Here is a 19,204-nt window from a genome sequence, read left to right on the forward strand (position 1 = left end):
ACCTGCCACACTCATGCCATTCTGGTCCTCATGTTACTTTTCCGCGGTGGTTGTCAGAGGTAGAGAGAGTTGTGCGTGCGGCTTCTTTCTCTTCCCCCCCCCCCCCCCCAAATGTGTGGTAAACCTTGCATATTGGAAGTGTCTGCTCAGGAATTAAATGGAGTTTAATTTCTGTCCATTAGGAAACTGCTATCCACATAGCCAATTAAGCTTTCTATTTAAAGGGCAAGTGGATACGTATGTCTACATCTCTGCAAACCAGTCACAGCAGTGATTAAGACCTTCCCTAACTGGTTCAGTTATTACTAGTGGTGGTGGGAGGCACAGAGATCAGTGTGGTTATAAAACCTACCCAAAAGCTGAGCAAATTCTGGAGGTGCTGTAGCCTTATTGTTAGCGGGTTTAAAGCTGATGTATGCTGGTGTTATGGCACACGGTGGTGTAGACATAAAGATTCGCCTGGAGAAAACTGAGTTCATAATAATCTTTTACTTGACAGGAATGAAAGCAAAGCAGGACCCAATTCTTGAGTGGTAGTACTAAGAGATACCTCTCGCCTTGACAGACCAGACTCATTTCAATTCTTGGCTCTAACCATACCTTAGAAAAAAAGAGATAAAAGAGATGTATTCATCCAAGACTCTGAGCAAAACTCTCAAACCTTGCTCCTGCCCCCCCCCCTTTTTTTTAATTAATAATTAGATTCTTCCTTTTTCTTTCTAGGGGACATGGTAGGAAATCCTAAGGTGAGGGTGAGCTTTGTCTCTCTTTCCTTGGACACTTCTTTAAGAACAACGAAAATGGTATCAGATTCCTCTGGTGCCTTGCAGCATTTATCAGAGGACAGGTTTTTCAGGACAGCAGCAACCTCAGACCTGCCTCACTGCAAGCCATGGAATAGACTAGTCGGAAAGAAAAAGTTCTGTTCCCCAAGGGTGGGAACACATGAAAGACTCTTCTCATAGACATGTCTTAATATATATATATTATTTTTTAAGTAGTTAAGATTTCCTACACTGAGAGTCTCAATTCTTTAATAAACTTCTAAAAAACAATTTCCCATGGGTCGGGGGAGGGCTGGCTAAAGCATAACCTGTGCCTGGCCTGGCCATCTTCTGAGCTTTTCCAAGGATTTGATACTTTTTTAGCAAACTGTTATGCAAAAGGATGGACTTTGATGATAAGACTGAGGCATTTGCAAAGGACCTCAGTATCAATTTCCTTCCTGGAGATGGAGAGGCTTCAGGTCTATAAGTTTACCTAGCATGTGTGTGTGCTTGGATTAGTATATCCAGACTCTCTGAGAATTGTGGGTTGTTATTGTGTTTTGTTTTGTTTTTTAATATACTTAACAATAAGATCCTACCAAAATATACTAGCCAGTTAGTATCTTTGTTGTTTTCCATTACTGGGATGCCCCCAAGTTCTCAAAAGCTCTGTTCCCTATTCTGCAATTTTTTTAAAGGAAAAGTTTTATTGTGACAGACCTAATCTAGATTTTTTTTTTTTTAATGTGGAACAACTACAAAAATATTTTGAATGAGTAGAACCTCAAACTGCATGTGTTCCACATACATATTCCACACACAAAGCTGTCTTTGGAGATACCTTCATCCAGTTTCACACTCTATCAATTCTTCAGAGCATCTAGACTTTTCACAAAATCTCTTGCCAGTGAAAGGCAGCAACACAGAGGAAAAACAAGCATCTTATCTAACCTAGAGTTGCTTGAAACGTCACCTGCATGTCATTTTACTTAGTAGTTAAGAATCCATAGAAAATTTTATGGTATAACTCCTTTTCCCTTTATTATAGCAAACTTTTACAATTTTCTCAGAAAAGAAAGGATTTCACTCATAGCTTTTAGCAAGATGAATATCCTCATAGAGTTGGGGTCTATATGATTGAGAGTAATCAAGAGTCTGAGTACAGGTGGCTCAGAGAGACACATGGCCTGAAACAATAAATCTGCCACTTAACCCTTTAACAGAACATAGGCAAAGGATGTTACGTTTGGCACTAGAGAGGTATTTAAGCAAGCAGTCAGGGGCATAAGAGATGTACTGACTAGGGGCAAAATCAATAAAGTTGAAACTAAAAGCTAGTCATACATTTAAAAAAAAAAAAAAAAAAAAAAACTTGTCAAATGGATTACCAGGGGATGTGGTGAAAGATCCAGCACAAGAAGTCTTCAGATCAATATGGGATGTTTGCTCTAGCTCAGCTACAGGTAACCTGATCAAATTCAGAAACTGCTGGATGAAATTCTAGGGTCTGTTTTATGTGAGTCCAAATAGATGTTCATAAGGGTCCCTTCTGGCTTTAAAAAAATCTGCAAAAACTTGTGTAAGAAAAGGAAAAGAGATCAAAGAAAGGGCTTATCCTAAACACCAAAAGAAATTCAGCAAGACAACTGTTAGTGCTACTGAGTCTGATGACTTCTTGTCTGGACATTGTGCCTTAGGGCTCAACTTCATGCCAAACATCTGATGCTTTGCCTAGCAGAACAGTGGAATCCGAGAAGAGACTTGCTGTAAAACATGTCCTATTTCCCAGCAAGGAAATCTTCCTTAGCTTGGTGGATAATACTAAGCAATTTTGAAGAGCCTTTTACAAAATCTGTAGAGGGAAATAAGCATTGCAGTTGGTTGAGGATAGATCAGTTATTAGCATCTCTCTTAGGAAAATGTATAGATACATTATATTTATACATATTATTACATTATATTATACATAATATTTATACAATATAATAAAAGCAATCCTCCTGACAGGAAGATTGAAGGTATGAAACCATGGGTTGAGACAAAGGAATACACTCTTCCTCCAAATCTTCCCCAGATCAGTCTGAGATCTCCAAGATCTGACCCCACCTATGCCAAACTTTATTCCTGTACAAGAAACACTGGTTTGCCTTGTAGGCGCATCCCTTGTGTGCAACCTGTGTTGTCCTCTTGGGCTCCAGCTTCCCTTGTCCTCATCCCCAACCGGCCAAGGAGAAGAGGCAAGCGTTGACAAATGCCAGCTGTGCATATCACGCTGCTCCGCTTGCTAATGTAGGAATAGGAGCAGGCTGGCGAGGGGGGCAGTTGGGGCTGAGGGCCCGGTCTCCACGACATGGGGCTGGGGAGGAGGGCTGGAGCACATCAGGGCAGCTCTGCCCTGGTCCCAGGGACTGAGACTGCTTATGGTTGGAGCTCAGCTTCCGATTTTGTACTTTCATCTCAAAGGGATTCTCCCTGGGTGCTCTCGGGTGGCTTTGTGATGGGAACCTGAGCTGGAATGACTAGGAGAGTCCGTTCAAAATGCATGCTCCTAATTCAAGCTAAAACAGTAATATAAAAGGATCCCTTAATCTAGCTACTTCGTAACAGCTTTTTTGAGCAGATTCCTGGCTGAAATAGAGCTTTCCTTACCCGTGGACTCCTCTCTCTGGTGTCAGAGCACTTCCGGTGAAAGCACTGCAGAGTCAAAATTTTAGGGTTGCGTGAAAGTAAAGGACCATTTTCACTCAGTAAACCAAGAAATAACTTACTACGTTTTGCATTTTATATTTTATGCAACTTGGTTTAGGAAGGGTTTAGCCAGGAATATTTTTACTGTTAAGTACCCACCATTTATAAATAGTACATAATAAAAATTAGAATGCTGATAAAGAATCGTGTTGGACACCTGATGATGATGAAGACAAAAATGTCTCATGTTTCCCTATGATTTATGATTTGGGGTTGTGACTTCTTTTTCTTTCCTATTTTTTAAGTTTAGGGCAACATGCCATAAAGCTTGTAAAGCAGTTATGTTCTTCAAATCTGAATTAACATTTCCCACCTACCTAACTCTCTCTCTTAAGCTTTTAACCTTTGTAGATATAAGATTACTATCTTGGAAAGCAGCTTTTTATTTGAGCTTTATTTATATCCATCAGTGGGAGATGCTGGGAAAACATTGGGAGAATGCTGCTCTGTCATGCAGCAACTGGAAATTTATATTACAAAATGGTAAAAGCAGTGCAAGGATCTGTTCCTTCAGATGCTGAATCCTCATTTCTGCTTTTCAAAATCTTCTGGTGTGGGGGTATATGTATATACATATAATTTATTGGGGTTCTTTTTGTTTTATATCTTCCCTCATTAAATTCAATGTAGTTTTATGCTTACATTAATATGTACGTTCATAACCCTTAAAGACATCATAAGAAGGCAGAAAAGCAGGAGGCAATAATTTAGGCTAACAAGGATAGGAGGAAGGAGGAAAGAAGCATTTGTGTCTTGAAAAAAGCTTGTGTTGTCATTTTAAATCTGCCTTTAGGCAGTTTTGACTTATATGACCACCATTTGCCATGCAGATCCTTAATTCTCCTGACCCTGGCAACAGTATAGAGGTCAGATAGCCATCCCAGTGCAATGCCAAAGGCACAAACAAAAGGTTTTTTCTTCTCTGTCCATCTGTGGTTTTTTTCCTTATTCTATGTGTTTATAGGGCATATGACAAAAAATTCCATTGCATTACTTGCTATGGTTCAAGGTAATGGACCAACGAATTTAATGTAATTCTTCATATGCAATTAAGCTGTCCATTTGTGATTCCTTGTTCAAAAAACAACTAATGGCTGGGTATTTGGAGCTATAGGTCTGGTTTTATTCAAAGTGGCAGATGATAATTCTCTGCCATATCAGTACACTGAGAACAACATTTTGCCCTGGTTGTGTTTTTGTAGCATGTGGGCTGGCATGGGCTCAGACAGGCTAAAATGTTTCATTCGGGGGTAATAGTATGTTATCCATTTGGAGCTTGAATGTTCCATTCTCGTTTGAAAAACATTAATGTAGAGTCTCCTAAAAAAGAAACACTCCTAAGATTTCAACTTGCATTAAAATTGATGTTTGTGATTTCTATGCTTAAATCCACATGCTACAAAACAAAAGCTACTGATAGTGGCTAGTATCAGGGAAACAAAGTTCCTCTGTCCTTCTGCTTTGTGAAAATATTCCCCCCCCCCCCCAAATCTTTAAGTTCTATTCTGTTTTGCAAATTTATCACTATTCAAACTAGATCTAGGGACAAAGGCTCATAGTTTTTTTCTTTCTTTCTTTCTTTCTTTCTTTGGTTGCAGCATTGGAACGTGCTACCCTGCTGGTGTCTAGGGATGTAAAGTGGAGGATTTATGGAAGTGAAAATAGAATAGAGCCTTAAAAGTTTGGCTCTAAAAAATGGAGCCAGTAGTTTGACAGATTGTTCAGTAAATGTTCATTTTATTGAGAATTATAAAAAAGGTGCTTAACGCCTCTGTGCCATTAATATAATACATTAAAAGGTTACTGTCAAGATTAGTGTTTCAGCTCTGAAAATTGACTGTAGGGTTTATGGGCAGCACTGTTCATATTCTGCTTGGAAGATGAGGTATCTTCTACTGCACTTGACAAAACCGTTACATTGTTATAAGGCTTTATATTGAAAAACTTGATAAAAAATAAAACATAAATAAAATCTCATTTGGAAAGAGGGAGAATTATTCCTGTCTGTCTTATAGCCCGATTTAACAGATGCAGATTTGTATGTAAAACAGTTGTGAAAATAGCCAGTGTCAAAGTAGTGCAAAATTAAACTTGTGGGGTGTTCTGTTTTCAGTGTCTGTTATTGTTGAAGTATTCCATTTCAAAAGCATGCGTTCCTTCCTACAGAAAAAGGAATCAGATTCCTTAGTTGAAATTAATTAGCATTCAGAAACCAGATAGCATGTTTTTGGGTATTCATGAGATCTCTGTTTGAAAAAATGTTTTTAACTTGTAGAAATGTGTTGCAACACACAGATGGGAAGAAAAAGAAAAAAAAATCTCTTTAGCAAGCACTGTGTGTAAAAGGAATATTACATTTTGCATGCTCCTGATTACCCTGTGTAAACAGTTTTTGACATCTGTCTTTATAGTTTTCGAGGAGAGGAAGACTTTGTTAAAAGAACCATTTTTATACAGCAGTCACCATTTCAGTCTTGCTTTACCTGTATTATGAAAGCAGATGGTCTGCATGTCTTTTGAATATTTATAACTATCAAAAACAATCTCTTGCTATTCACCCTTAGGCTTATGAGATGTCGGGACTGTTCTGGTTGAAAAAAAATCATCTTGGGTGTTTACAGAAAGAGGATTACATTAAGCTGAAATGACTATACATTTTCCAGTTTAATATTTGTCCATCAGCTGTTTAATCGTATTTAGATAATTGTGTAAATAAGTTGTTGCAGCCCTTGCTCCTTTCACTGAGCAGGCTTGAAGCTTTAAACACTGATGAATGAGTTGCAAAAAAGCTTGGATTTTTTTTTTCCCCTAGTTAAACAACCCGAAAGGCCTAAGTAAGTTTTGGTTACAATGCTTCTTTTGAGGGGGATGTCTCATTTGCAAAGGAATCCCCAATATCCAATTCAACTGAGTTGTTTTCGGAAGCTGTTGTGTCTGTTACTGCTGAGTCTGTTAGTATGTATTTGTTCCGTGTAAATACTGCCACCCAACTGCCCCTTCATGAGGCATGAAAACAACCTCGTTCCACCCATATAAAAATAATTTTAAGGTTATTTAGGGGAAGTTTTGGGACTGTGGGGGTTAAAAGCTTTTTTGACTGGAAGCTGAGCAATCACTGATAACAGATTTTGCTGTGGTTGGTTGATTTGGCAGAAAAGCATGAACAGTTTTGGTTTAGATGATTGAATTAACCTGATTAACATTGTTTTTGTTGTTTTGCAAAAAGGACAACAGTATACTTTTAGAGATGATCGAACAATGCTTGACCTGGTTGGTGAGCATGGTTAGGAGAAACAATTCAGAAATGCCTCCCTCGTAGCATCTGCAGTGGTGGCTGAAATGACCAGCCAGCATATAAAACCCTCAACTCCTCCTCTTGTCTTGCAGGATGCACCTTACCTTAGGTCCAGGCACAATGCAAAAGGTGTCTGATGCCACTGTTTTATCAGTTTTTATTCAGTGGGCATTCAAAATGAATTCTGGTTGAGATTTAACATATTTCCCCAGAGTGTTCCCCAACTTCCTTGGGAAATTATGATGTCTGGTTTTCAAATCTCTTGATATTTAATCTTCCTGAGAGAATGGGATTTGGTTCAAGCTACACTGAGTGAACCTCAGCTGAACTTCAGAACAAATCTAGCCCTACCTCCACACAGTTGTTGGATGCCTAATTATAATTAACTTATTTGGCTAAAAAAAGAGCACTTGGGCTGTAGCAGATGGTATCATTCCAGAATAGTGGGATTTCTGTGAAGGTGGCACCATTTCAGACTAGATCTTCTGATTCTCAGAAAAGGGCTGCAAGTGCGCTGTTTGGGGGAAGGGCTGGAAGGAGATGAGAGAGGGAAATTTGTGGTCTGGAAGTCTTGCAACTTAAGTTTCAAGGAGAAACTGGTAGGAGAAATGTTAGATCTGTGGATCTGTGACCAGTTTTTGCATTCTATCAATTTTCTTTGCAACGTGGGAAAAAGAAATCAGTGTATGAGTGATAAATATGATGCATTTGAATATGTCTGATATTTCTATGATACATTCATATTCCTTGTACATGGAAGGCATCTGCCTCTGTGACTCACAGATAAGGTATGTCTATGTACGGTAGTACTTGAATATAATATCTTTCAAATACGACCATTCTCATTTTGATTATTGATAAATCTAAACTGAGATGTGGGAAGCTCCCCATGTGGTGGTGATCTGGGAAAGAGGAAAAGCTTCAGTATTCCTCCAGTCTAGATTGTGGATCTCTGAAGACAACTAAGAAGGTTTCAATGTTCAGGTTTAGGCCCTAAGCATAGTGGGCATCCATATATGTAAACTGCCACTAAACTATTCAGGAATTGGCCTTTTCTAGTAGCTTTGTTATTATGAACCCCAAAGAAAAAGTCTGCAGACAGGAGATAGAAATCCACTGGCAAAGCGATTGGGTCAAAATTTGCAGATAATATACATGAGAAATAATATTATTTCCAGGCACGTAAAGGGATTGCCTTTCTGGTAGCTGTTGACTACTGCCTTCCAAAAAGTTTGTTCTGCTAGTCTCTACAGGGAAGTGCATCTCTCTGCACTGACATGACTGCAAGTTTGATGACAACATAATAAAGAATAGAAACAATGAAATTCAATGTTGTCAAGTTATTTTCCRAGTTAACAAGGTAGTAATATTTTATCTGGCTTGTAAAATTTTGCCTTCAGTGAATTAGTAAATAAATCATTGATTCCTCCTGATGAGGATTCTTAGCGTAGGTAATATCACTTAAATGTTTGTGTGAAGTGTTCTCAAAGAAAAAGCAGGATAATTGTAATTGTGAAATATGTTGATAATGTCTGTGGTTTGTTTTTCTTGCTACTTTGAAAATCTAGAGTAAAATCCTAATATTAGCCATCAGAATCTCAAATTCATATCATGTCAAGGAAGCTAGAGTTCCTAACAGTGTTTAAACAGTCTAGTCCCCTGTTTGGTTGTAAAATACAGTAACTGCATTAAATTTGTTCCCAAGGAAGCGGGGCATGTCACAAACTGCCATGTCATTTGTATATCTTCTTTGAAAAATGACGTGGATGAGAAGACTAGGAAATCTTAGGCAAACATCTTCATTAGTAATAGGAAATTCACTAAAATTACTATTAATATATGTGTTTTCATGCTTATTAAAATTATAATGATGGGAGAAGACATCAGAAATGGGCAGAATCAAAATAAAAAGGATCGACCCTGAAATCTAAATTACAACCACAAAATATGCAAAAACTAATACAGGCAAAATGGCCCATTACATGTGCAGCTCCCCATTTTGCACATGCAGATGCGTAGGTTGTGTTTGCAGTTGTCCATGTACTTGCATAATTTGTCAGTTCAGATTCATAGGAGTAATTTTTAATGATGCCTTATGTATCGTGTGCCCAGGTTTAAAATGGCTTAATCTCTAAAAGACTTTAAACAATAGTTTTTTTAAGTATTAGACATTAATGATACTGCTACTACATTGGAAATTGAAGTTGGATTCAGCTGAGCTTGGTTCAGGTCATTCAGGCTAAAGTCACAGTAATCTACCAAGATTTCATTCTACTTTTATACTACTGACAAAAGGCTTCTAGCTAATTTCAGAAATGCCAGATTAATATCAAGGAATGGTAAGAATTTTGGTGATTCAGAAAAACGTAATAATAGCTTCCTGATGAGTAGAGGGTATCCATGCGTGGCATGAATAATACAGCCTCACTCTAACAGTACTGACGTTCCACAAATAGCATGTTACTGAGTAACATGTTAGAAAAAAAATGGTTATAWTGAACTTGACTAAGATCAATAATCAAGGCACTTTTACTCAGAAGCTGGAATAGCCTTATAATAGGCAGTCTTATAGTAATATTTATTGCATTTTTACTCTAAACTGTTTCTTCTAGTGGTTATCGCAGTTTGTATAACAAAGGGTTCATGCTGTACATAGATTTTACAACAGAACAAATATAGCTAAATGTTACATGCTGAATAGCAAAGAAACATAATAATCAGGGCTTTGTCTTCTTGACTGTCATTGTTTTCTCAATTTGCTGGACAATTCCTGTAGTTAAGCTAAAAGTAACTACTTTCCACATAAAAATCTAAAGGGTGGCAAAGTTCAGTTTACTGAAATTACATTTACTAATTTTGTTGTTCATACATCATATACTGAGTATAATTTTCAGGTTGGAGCAGTGCTTCATTTTGTAAGGCTTAGTCTTAATTGATTTTGTAAGAAAATGTACTAGAATTGAAAGTTTTATGCATTGTAAATTCCACTGTATTAAAATTGGCTAAAATTGAGCAGAAGGTAAAATTCTCACTGTTGCTATCTGATACTTCAGGAACACTTTGAGAAAAAATCATCTCTATCATTCTGTAGTATATTTTATGGCTAATATTCAATTATAGAATTAGACACAACAATGAGAGTTTTCCATAAGCCTGTTTCTGTGAATCACTTAAATATCCTGTTTAGGAAAAGCAAGTCTGGGATTGTTTTGGTCTGTTACGTATGTATTTTATCCTACTATAAACCACTTTGCTGTGTCCTGCTATCAGCTGATTCAGATTAACTTTGATCTTACAGTTTTCTGGGTTCAACTCTGTATGAACATGGCATGAAGGGAATGGGCATGTATATTTGGGGTTGTTGTTTGCATTTGTGGAGTCAAACAGTGTAGTGTTTGTAGACCTGTAAGCTTCTGTGGGTATCAGAGGGCTCAAATGAATTTAAAAGCAGAAATAGTACTAAAAATACATTTTCAAGATGAACATCTTCAGTTCAGAGCCCATCCCATTGCTCGATGTGTCTTTGTCAATAACTTTGTTCTTCTCTTAGTACGTCTGCTTTTTTGCTCTAGTTTATAGTATACCTTGGTTTGTTTTAATGCTCAATTAATGAGTTTTTAAAAAGGCTTTGGACGATAGGATTAAAAATGCAACATGGTTCTCAAACTCTAAAACTATAATGGTTTCAACAATTGAAATAATTTGCGCTTTGACTTGTACTGCTATGTATTACAGATGATTTTTTTTCTTTTCCCCTTTTCACACAGAGTATGATTTCTTCCATTGTGAACAGCACTTACTATGCAAATGTCTCAGCAGCAAAATGTCAGGAATTTGGAAGGTGGTATAAACATTTCAAGAAGGCAAAAGATATGATGGGTAAGCCAAAAAAAAAAAAAAAGTTGCCATGATGGTGGATACATACCATTATGTGTCACGTTGAGGTCTGTCACAGTCACATAAGAAGCCAGGTCCCTTCACAATAAGTTTAGGATGCTTTTGATGAGTAGATGTAGAAAGTACATATATAGTGAAAGAATTCATTTAAATAAATATTTGCTATTGAAACAGCCAAACTGACTTGGATTGCCAGAGATGTAAAGCTGTCATTCTGTAAATGTAGAGATCTTCTACAGCCTAGAATAATTGTTTAAAAAACGTGTTCCTAGAAGTGTGACGGACTGATTTTCTTTTTAATGTATGAATTTTTTCTTGTGCTAGCTAACATATATTTAAAGAAACAGTCTTCTATAACTGTCATTGCCTTCCAACAAGAGTGCTACATTTTTATAAATTCATATCTTTCTCTAACTTCAGGACCCTGGTTTCAATTAATTTTAAACAATAGTTGGGACAATTCTTTGCCTGTTCTAATAAGCATGTGTAAATTACTGGAGAAAAAAAAAACTAACAGAGGGGTACACTAGTTCTTTAATAATCTTTCTCTTTCTGTATTGTCCATTTTAAAACTATTTCTTAAACCTGTTAACATAATTTTGAATACTTTATATCAGAAAATTTCTACATAATTTTCAATGGAATGAAGAAATGGGACCTCACTGGGACGGAATTTTGAGCTTGTTTTAGCTTTCGGTATTTGAAGCAAAATCATTCATCTACCAAAATGGGTTCCTTGCCTTTTACAGCTTAAGGCAGTAATGAAGACAATGCCTCACTTTTGTGATAATTGCTTGAATTACTGTTCCAAGTGAATGGCCCGCTTGGGTTGATCTCTACTTTCCGCTACTGAAAACAGGCGGCTTCTTTCCTTAATCTGTCTTGCACCTTCTGCGTAACGCTGAACTGTTCTAAGAGTTTATAGTCTTCCGAGATCATCGAAGTCAGTGGTAAGACTTAACTTGGTTCCAGGTGGTCCATGCACCAGTCAGCGTGGTTATGGATGGGGGGATGTGACCGTTCCAACTTCGGTGGCAGGGAAGCTCTTGCCGGAAGCGCTATGCATGGTGCAAACCCTGCAGAGGGAACGTGGTGAGAGTGTGCTCACATCCAGGGCCGGAGACAAACAGAGTTGGCTGCAATTCATGTGACCTGCCAGGACAGATTCATAGTCTGCTCTTTTGGAGACACTGAAACTAGTATATATGAAACGCGTGTGTGTGTGTGTGCTTGCTTCTGTGTAACCTAATGCTGGGAAGAGAGGCCAAAGTGTCCCTGAAGCCACACTGACAAGGAACAGGGACAAGGTGCTTTGCTGAGGGACTGAAACCCGCTTCTAGACACCAGACCTCTGTGCAGACAAACCTGCCTTTTTAGTTTCTGCCCGTGATGGGAGAGAGGGGGAAGGCAGGGGTGCAGGTGGCAATCCAGGTGCCAGTTTCTTCTTCCAGTTCTCATCCCTCTGGAGGACAGGGTGACCTTTTACTGAATAACTGTTAATGAAGATCATAATTACTATGAAAAGCACAGATACTGCTTTTTTTCCCCCCTTTTAAATGTTTCTATTAGTATAAGAAAAAATTGCTACAGCAATTCTGTGAAGATGCTGCATTTTTGCTTTTTAAATAAACACATATTTTCCTAAAGCTATTTCCAAACCAGCATTGCTAAAAATCTAGAACTGAGATTGTTTAAAATGAAAAAGTGGCATACATTGATAAAAGTGAAACACTTTTACATTAACCTGAAGTTACTGTATATCATCTTTTTGTATACAAGAGGGGAGCTGGAAGAACTCTTGTAGTTTGAAGAAGTGTGTTAATTGAAAAAGAGGGTGTGTCAAGGCAGATGAGTTAATATAAGAAAAAAAAATCAACCATGTTGCAAGTCACTGAAAAAAAGAAAGATGCATACATGGTTGCAAGATAAAGCAGCCCATCTGTGTAATTTACATAAATTATACTAGTTCCTAGCAGTCCCATACAATTGATGCTGCATCTAGAAAAGAGCAGAGCATGGAGAGGTCCACACCCCGTCCTGCTTGTTACAGATTTCCAGTGCCTGGGAACTGTAGATAGAGTAGCGAGGATTCCACAGGAGTAACAAAACTAGTCACTGGGGGCTTCTTTCTCTTCCCTTCCCTTTCACAAAGGTCTGGGTGTGCTTTCCAATACCAGCCCCCTTTTCCCTTTCTGTATATACACTCATCGTTTCACACGCATTTTCTGCAGCATATGGATTGCTTTCCCATCTCATGTCCATGCTGCTTCCCTAGTTGCTTGCCACCCTGGTCTCAAGTACTTTACATCCATCATTTGTATGTCTGCTTTCTGCAGCCACATGCTCACATTTTCTCTGGCAATTGTTAAGTTGCACCTTTGCATAGCGCTCAGGAAAAGTTACTCCTTTACCATATGTGGTTTCCAGCACATTGTTTCAGTTCTGATGTTTTGCTAGTTCGTCCTAGGGCTCCATGATGATGATGGACTGTTTGTTGGGTTTTTCTTTAACGTCTACTACACCTTCCTGAGAAGGCAAAAAATAGTAGCAGTGATGAACTAGGATGGGCAGTACAGTTAGCTTGGACATCGATGTGATTATTTATTTATTTTTATTAGCATGTCTTGTGAGGAGCGTGAAGTGCACGATTTTCAGTACCTCGTAGTCTTATGTTGGCTTTTTCAATGTTTCTTTTCCGCCGTAGTTGAGATGGATAGCCTTTCTGAACTATCCCAACAAGGTGCCAACCATGTCAACTTCGGTCAGCAGCCAGTCCCAGGGAACACAGCCGAACAGCCTCCATCCCCTGTTCAGCTTTCTCATGGTAGTCAACCATCCGTTCGGACCCCACTTCCAAACCTGCACCCTGGACTTGTATCTACTCCCATTAGCCCTCAGCTGGTAAATCAGCAGCTGGTAATGGCCCAGTTGCTGAACCAGCAGTATGCAGTGAACAGACTTCTAGCCCAGCAGTCCTTAAACCAACAGTACTTGAACCACCCTCCTCCTGTCAGTAGATCCATGAACAAGCCGTTGGAGCAGCAGGTCTCAACAAACACAGAGGTGTCTTCCGAAATCTACCAGTGGGTCCGCGATGAACTGAAACGAGCAGGAATCTCACAGGCAGTATTTGCACGTGTGGCTTTTAACCGAACTCAGGTCAGTGTTTTCTGATGTTTTTTGGGGGGGTTGTTTGTTTGTTTGTTTGTTTTTAATCTGAGAGTCCCTTCTCTTTTTTTTCCTTTTTTTTCTTTTTTTTCAGTAATTATCAGTAATTTAGTAATTATTACCTTTTAAGTCTCTTTCCTCATTTCTACCCTGCCACTTAGCTCCTGTGGATGAACCACACTTCCTGGCAGTGTCCGTGTTGATAAGTATACTAATCTCCGGTGACCCAATTTGTGGATATACCCACTGTTCTTAGAGGTATTTTTTCCTTTCCAGTTGTGATGGTTTTGAATGACTTAATCTTTTCTGGAAAGGAAAATAAACAGCTCTATGCCATTCACAAAGCCACTCAACACGTTGCCTTTTGTGTTGTAAAGGTATAGCTATATTGACCATATACATGCACTGAACAACCTATCTTCTTAGATGTTCTTGAAATAGTCTTTTATTCTTATTTACATTTACTTTTATTATTTTCTAATGAAAATCTTAATAATATGACTCATAGGCACATTCTGAAAAGACTTTAACTGAAAAAATAAAAGTTTTATTTTTAGGTTTTCTATTCTTTCATGTGGTTTTGTAGTTTGTTGTTTTGAGATTGCCAATGTCCACATGAGAGCATATACTTCAGCTCTTCAGTGCAGAAAAAAACTTTAGCCCTAGCAAAGCTGATAAGTAACACTAAAATGTGTTATTTTTTACACCTGTTTTAGAAGCTAACCCTGTTATAATTTATTCTGCTCTATGAATTTAACTTAATGCCATGTTGCATGGAATTTAATCAAGCAGAAGTTATGGGAAAAATGTCAGTATATCCAATGCAAATAATAAGATCTCAAAAATTTAAAAAATCTGTTTTAACAGAAAATATAATAGGATTCTTAATAAGAAGTTTTTTAAATATATGTAAGGAAATTGGCTTTGGATTCCACATTTTTAAATTTAAGGAACAAATATTTGTCCCTTGTAGAATATAATAAAAAATTATAGTTTGGGCCTTTCTTGAAATGTTGATGTTTCTCCTTGCATAGCTTACAGAATAAAAACTGTTTCAAATGCATTTGTACCAGGTTTGCAGCAGCATGTCATTTGTAATCATTCTGAATTATTATTGTTGCCTTAAATTTTTTTACATCCTCCTTTAGCTAAAAGGAAGTACAGACATGGTGTGATTTCTCTGTAGAGCTGTGTGTGTGTCCATCTGTGTGTGTGTGTATGTATGTGTCTTTCCTCTTAACCTTGCAGGTCTTTTATACATTATTTCATAGGTTACATATGTAACTCATGCAAGAATAACTTATATGAGTTAAGTTCCAGTAGCTGATATTTATATAAATAAGTGAACATATATATTTTTACTACCATATTTAATGTTTTGACTATTGATAATATTAAGTATTGAAATAATAATAATAGCTTCAAGTTACCATCATCTGGGGTTGTCATCTTACCGGGGCAAAAAGCTGAGCAAATAATTCAGAAAGTAAATAATGCATTAGATATTTACTTCTCAAACTTGTCTAAAAGCAGCTTGTTTTTTCCCAAGTTCCTTCCCCCTTCAAATTCATTTGTTCAGTTTTTGTCAGCTAGTTTTGCATACAGTTTTTGGTCTGTCATTTGTGCATGAACATGATTTGTTATTTGAAATGCAAGGATGATTGGTTCTGACTGGACATTGAATTTATATGACACAGCATATAAAGATGCCCTTGAGATAGGATGAGTGCAACTACAGGACTAGATTTCTACTGCATATTCTGATTCCTGATTACTAGACACTTTTCTTACTACAAATGCTATTAAAATCTGTTTAAAGTTCATTTCTTCCACAGCCATTGTGGTTAACCAGCTTGATAAAATGTGTTCAAAGTGGCTCAAATTGTGTGGAAACCCAAAAAGTGAACATTGAAAAAAAATTTTTTTCCAGTGAAAATATATAAAATATATATATATGTATGTATGTACGTATGTAATATATTTTGGCAATATTCAACCAGATCTACCTTAAAGAACACAGAGTAGTATCCCCATATCCTACAGTTTGTGTTAGCTAATCATATTAGTATTTACAGTTAGCTGCTTAAGTGTTTGCAATATTTGTTATTTATTGTAGCAAATGTAGGGAACAGAAAGGAAAAATACTAGGAGTTTAGGCAATATTAGCCTTACTCTTGCAAAAAGATGTCTCAGCCTGCTCATAGGCAACTGAAGCCCCATAGATACCTGTGATTTTTATATGAAAGCATTTAGATTTGTTTTGCTTGCTGTACTTCAGAATTTATAACAGCTTATTCAAGGATTTATTCAAGGATCACATTTAAGTAAAATTAAGGTAACACTTCAATAAGTGATGCTGTTTAGAAGTTATTTTCTAATATTGATGTAAAATCTATTGTCCTTTTTTTTTTGGATAGAGCAAATGGTAATGCTTGTTTAAATTCAGCTACTGTTTTCTGAGATAAAAAAGCTAACTCAGGCTTAGCAGTGACATTTTTGAAACTGTCATAAACATATTTGAGCCGTGTCCAGGGACCATATCATGCCATCAGCTTTTGAAGGCAGGAGACCTCACTGAAATCAGTGAGGAGTTCTGCRCAAAAAAACTGATGTCTAGAGATAGTCTCAGATGAAGGAAGAGTTTTGCTTTCTGCATAAAAGTAAAGGAAGGAAGTGAATTTTAAACTAAAAGTAATTCAGTTTAATGTTTTTGCAATAAAAATGGCCTTTGGTTGAATTGGCTGAAGATGTTGGCACCTCCTATTTTACAGACTTGCACTCTACGATACAAATACAGAATCTGGTAGGTTTTGGGGTGAGTGGGGGGAATTCTACCAGCTCAGAGTGGTAATTCAACATTTGGCTGTATTTTTCAAGGATTTGGGGGTTGGGGGAAAAATGTTGACTAGAAATGTTTCTGCTTACTTCCAGCCCAAAGGAAAGAATTTTGGTAAAATTACTTCTGACTTTTTTTTTTAAATTATCATTTAGAAGATAGAAGAGGAAAAAAACCCCAAAACTCCAAAAACTCCCACACCTAAGAAAATTGGAAGGGCTTTTTAATCTCTTCTTGGATAATTTCTCCCTAGCCCTAGCTTCAGAACAGTAGTTTCAAAAATGTGCTGTTCTCAGGAATGTGTCTCGCAAAGCTGAATCAAGGAAGAGTCCAGAAAGCTCTAGGTTGAATGAGAACGGGCATCTCCGCGTGCACGATGGCGTGATTGTGGCAGGTGGCAGCAGCAGCAGCTGCTGCGGGGGGAGCACCTCGCCCTGCGAGGAGTTTCTCACTCTCCCTCCTAGGAAGGCCTCGACGCACAATGGGCTCCCAAGTTTTATTTGTCCTTCAGCAGTTGCGATTCCAGCTCACTGGCTGCAAAGAAATAGAGTGAATCCTGTTAGTACCTCTTTGTAGTGCACCATGGAAAAGTTTGTTGAGTCAGGATTTGTCCTAGCATGTCCAAATTTCACCTCAAGCCTGGCTGGTGAACGTGTGTACCAGCTTCTGCATTTGTGAGGGCAGTTTTGGTAAACTGAGCTGCTTATGTTTCAGTTGCCATTCAGCTGAATTAATAAATTTAGTGTTTTTTCCCAGCTGATGTCAGTGCACTGCACAGACACCTCATTCTGTCGAAAATCCCAGGCTCGGGTCAGCTTTTTCCTGCCTTTTGTTGGGCATTCGTGTCCCACCGACTCTCGCTGGCCTGGGGTAGCGCCGAGCAGCCTGGGGACCAGGGCACCGACGGAGGGCAGCCCTGGGCGGACGTGCCGAAACACGGTGTCCTGATGCCGACCCTTCCCACAGCCTCTGTGAGCAAATCGGGTGAGGCCAACTCTGCCCGTTTTCTAGTAAACTGGGAGGCCCTTTGCTCTGTTCAGTTCTTTCTTGAAAGAGCTGGAGCATTACCATTTGTTCATCTCAGCCACCTCGGGAGCGCTAGATAAACGAACAAATGCCCTCTACCATTTCTGTAGTGTTTGTAAGCGTAAACATGGGTCAGGAAATGGCAAGCTTCGGTTCCTGCCAGCAAGTCTCACATTTGGCTTCAAGGCGTAATTTAAGCCGGTGCACAGCATAGTGACATAGATGCAGGGTGCGGGCAGGGAGCAGTTAGTCACGGTTGTGGCTGGAGCCGTAACCTGAGTCACCTGTGTCTGTGTTGGTGCACACTTTCAACCACCACGTTTGCAGCATGAGCTCGGGTTTTGCAGTACGGAGATGACCTCTCCTCTCCAGCGTCGCAGAAAGAGGGGGGTGCTTATGCCGTTTTTGCTGGTTTTGCTGCTTTTGCCGTGTCTGACTATTATCATTTTTCTTCTTCCCAGAAGCAACAGTTTTTCATCTCAAGGTTTTAGAATACTTCTCAGTGTTTCTGCCAGATACCTTTCTCTCCCCCTCCTTTCTATTTCACCCCCATGCTTTCTTGTTCAAAAAATTAGTTACCGGAATGCACTGCATTTCCTTCATATATAGTGCCTTTTTTCCTATGTGAAAACTTCCGGGTATTTAGGACAATGCTCATACTAAGTCTGGGCAATTGCTATTTCGAGGGAGAACACTGCTCTCTGTAATTTTAAAACAAAATCCAAGTTTACACCAACCACCTTCTCAGGCACTTTTTTTTCCTTCCATTTTGTCTTTGGCACACTTTATTTTCCAGTAAAATGAAAAATGAAGATGGATTATTCAAAATTGATAACAGTAATGGACCATCATGTAATGTTTTATTGAATTTGAGTTCTGTAAATTATGTGGTAGAGAGAAATTTGCCTGCTTAAGTATAACAGAAATTGCCACTGTATTCATATAATTCTTCGTAGTGTAATTTAAGAAAAAGCACGCTATCCATATCACAATTGAATAAAAGGTAAAAAGGTGCTATTACATATCATGACAGCTCTCCTCTTGCTACTAAGTGACATAGATAAACGTGTCTGCTTATAACTTACTTGGCAGGGATCCAGGCTTGTGGGTGGAGCTTGCAAATAATCTTCCACCTGGACATGTGACTTAAGCACACTGCAATGGAGACAGATAGTATTCAGGGATGCTCTGCATATTTTGGGGAGGTTTTGGCAAATTGCATTTTTCTTCTGGGAGCTTTGAAGTTCTATGAGGCTGATAAAATCTATTTGAATCAGTGATTATGTTCAAAGAGGAGACAAAGTGGGGGCCAGACAGGCAGTGTTTTTGTTCAGTATTGGCAGGCATTTTTGTTTATCTCCAGTTTTAAAGAATTCATAATTAGCTTTTGAAAGCACTGATAATATTTATTGAACATTTTTGTGCAATTAGTAATGAATTATACTTGTGATGACATGTAAACTTTTT

At 38.2% G+C, this 19,204-nt stretch overlaps 1 protein-coding gene across 4 annotated transcripts in view; it reads left to right on the forward strand.

The window, feature by feature from the left end:
• Positions 1 to 19,204, forward strand: part of SATB1 (SATB homeobox 1) — a 75,966-nt gene that overhangs the window by 17,828 nt on the left and 38,934 nt on the right. For all 4 annotated transcript variants that reach the window (XR_003253972.1, XM_026068608.1, XM_026068610.1 and 1 more), the window contains 2 exons: positions 10,578 to 10,689; positions 13,412 to 13,866. Coding sequence is in view for 3 of the 4 variants with exons in the window: in XM_026068608.1 (XP_025924393.1) it covers positions 10,578 to 10,689; positions 13,412 to 13,866 (567 nt within the window). In the remaining variant the exon portion in view is untranslated. The remainder of the gene's footprint in view (positions 1 to 10,577; positions 10,690 to 13,411; positions 13,867 to 19,204) is intronic.

Source organism: Apteryx rowi, unplaced genomic scaffold (genome assembly GCF_003343035.1).
Source record: "Apteryx rowi isolate R43461 unplaced genomic scaffold, aptRow1 scaffold_277, whole genome shotgun sequence".
Classification (NCBI taxonomy): domain Eukaryota; kingdom Metazoa; phylum Chordata; class Aves; order Apterygiformes; family Apterygidae; genus Apteryx; species Apteryx rowi.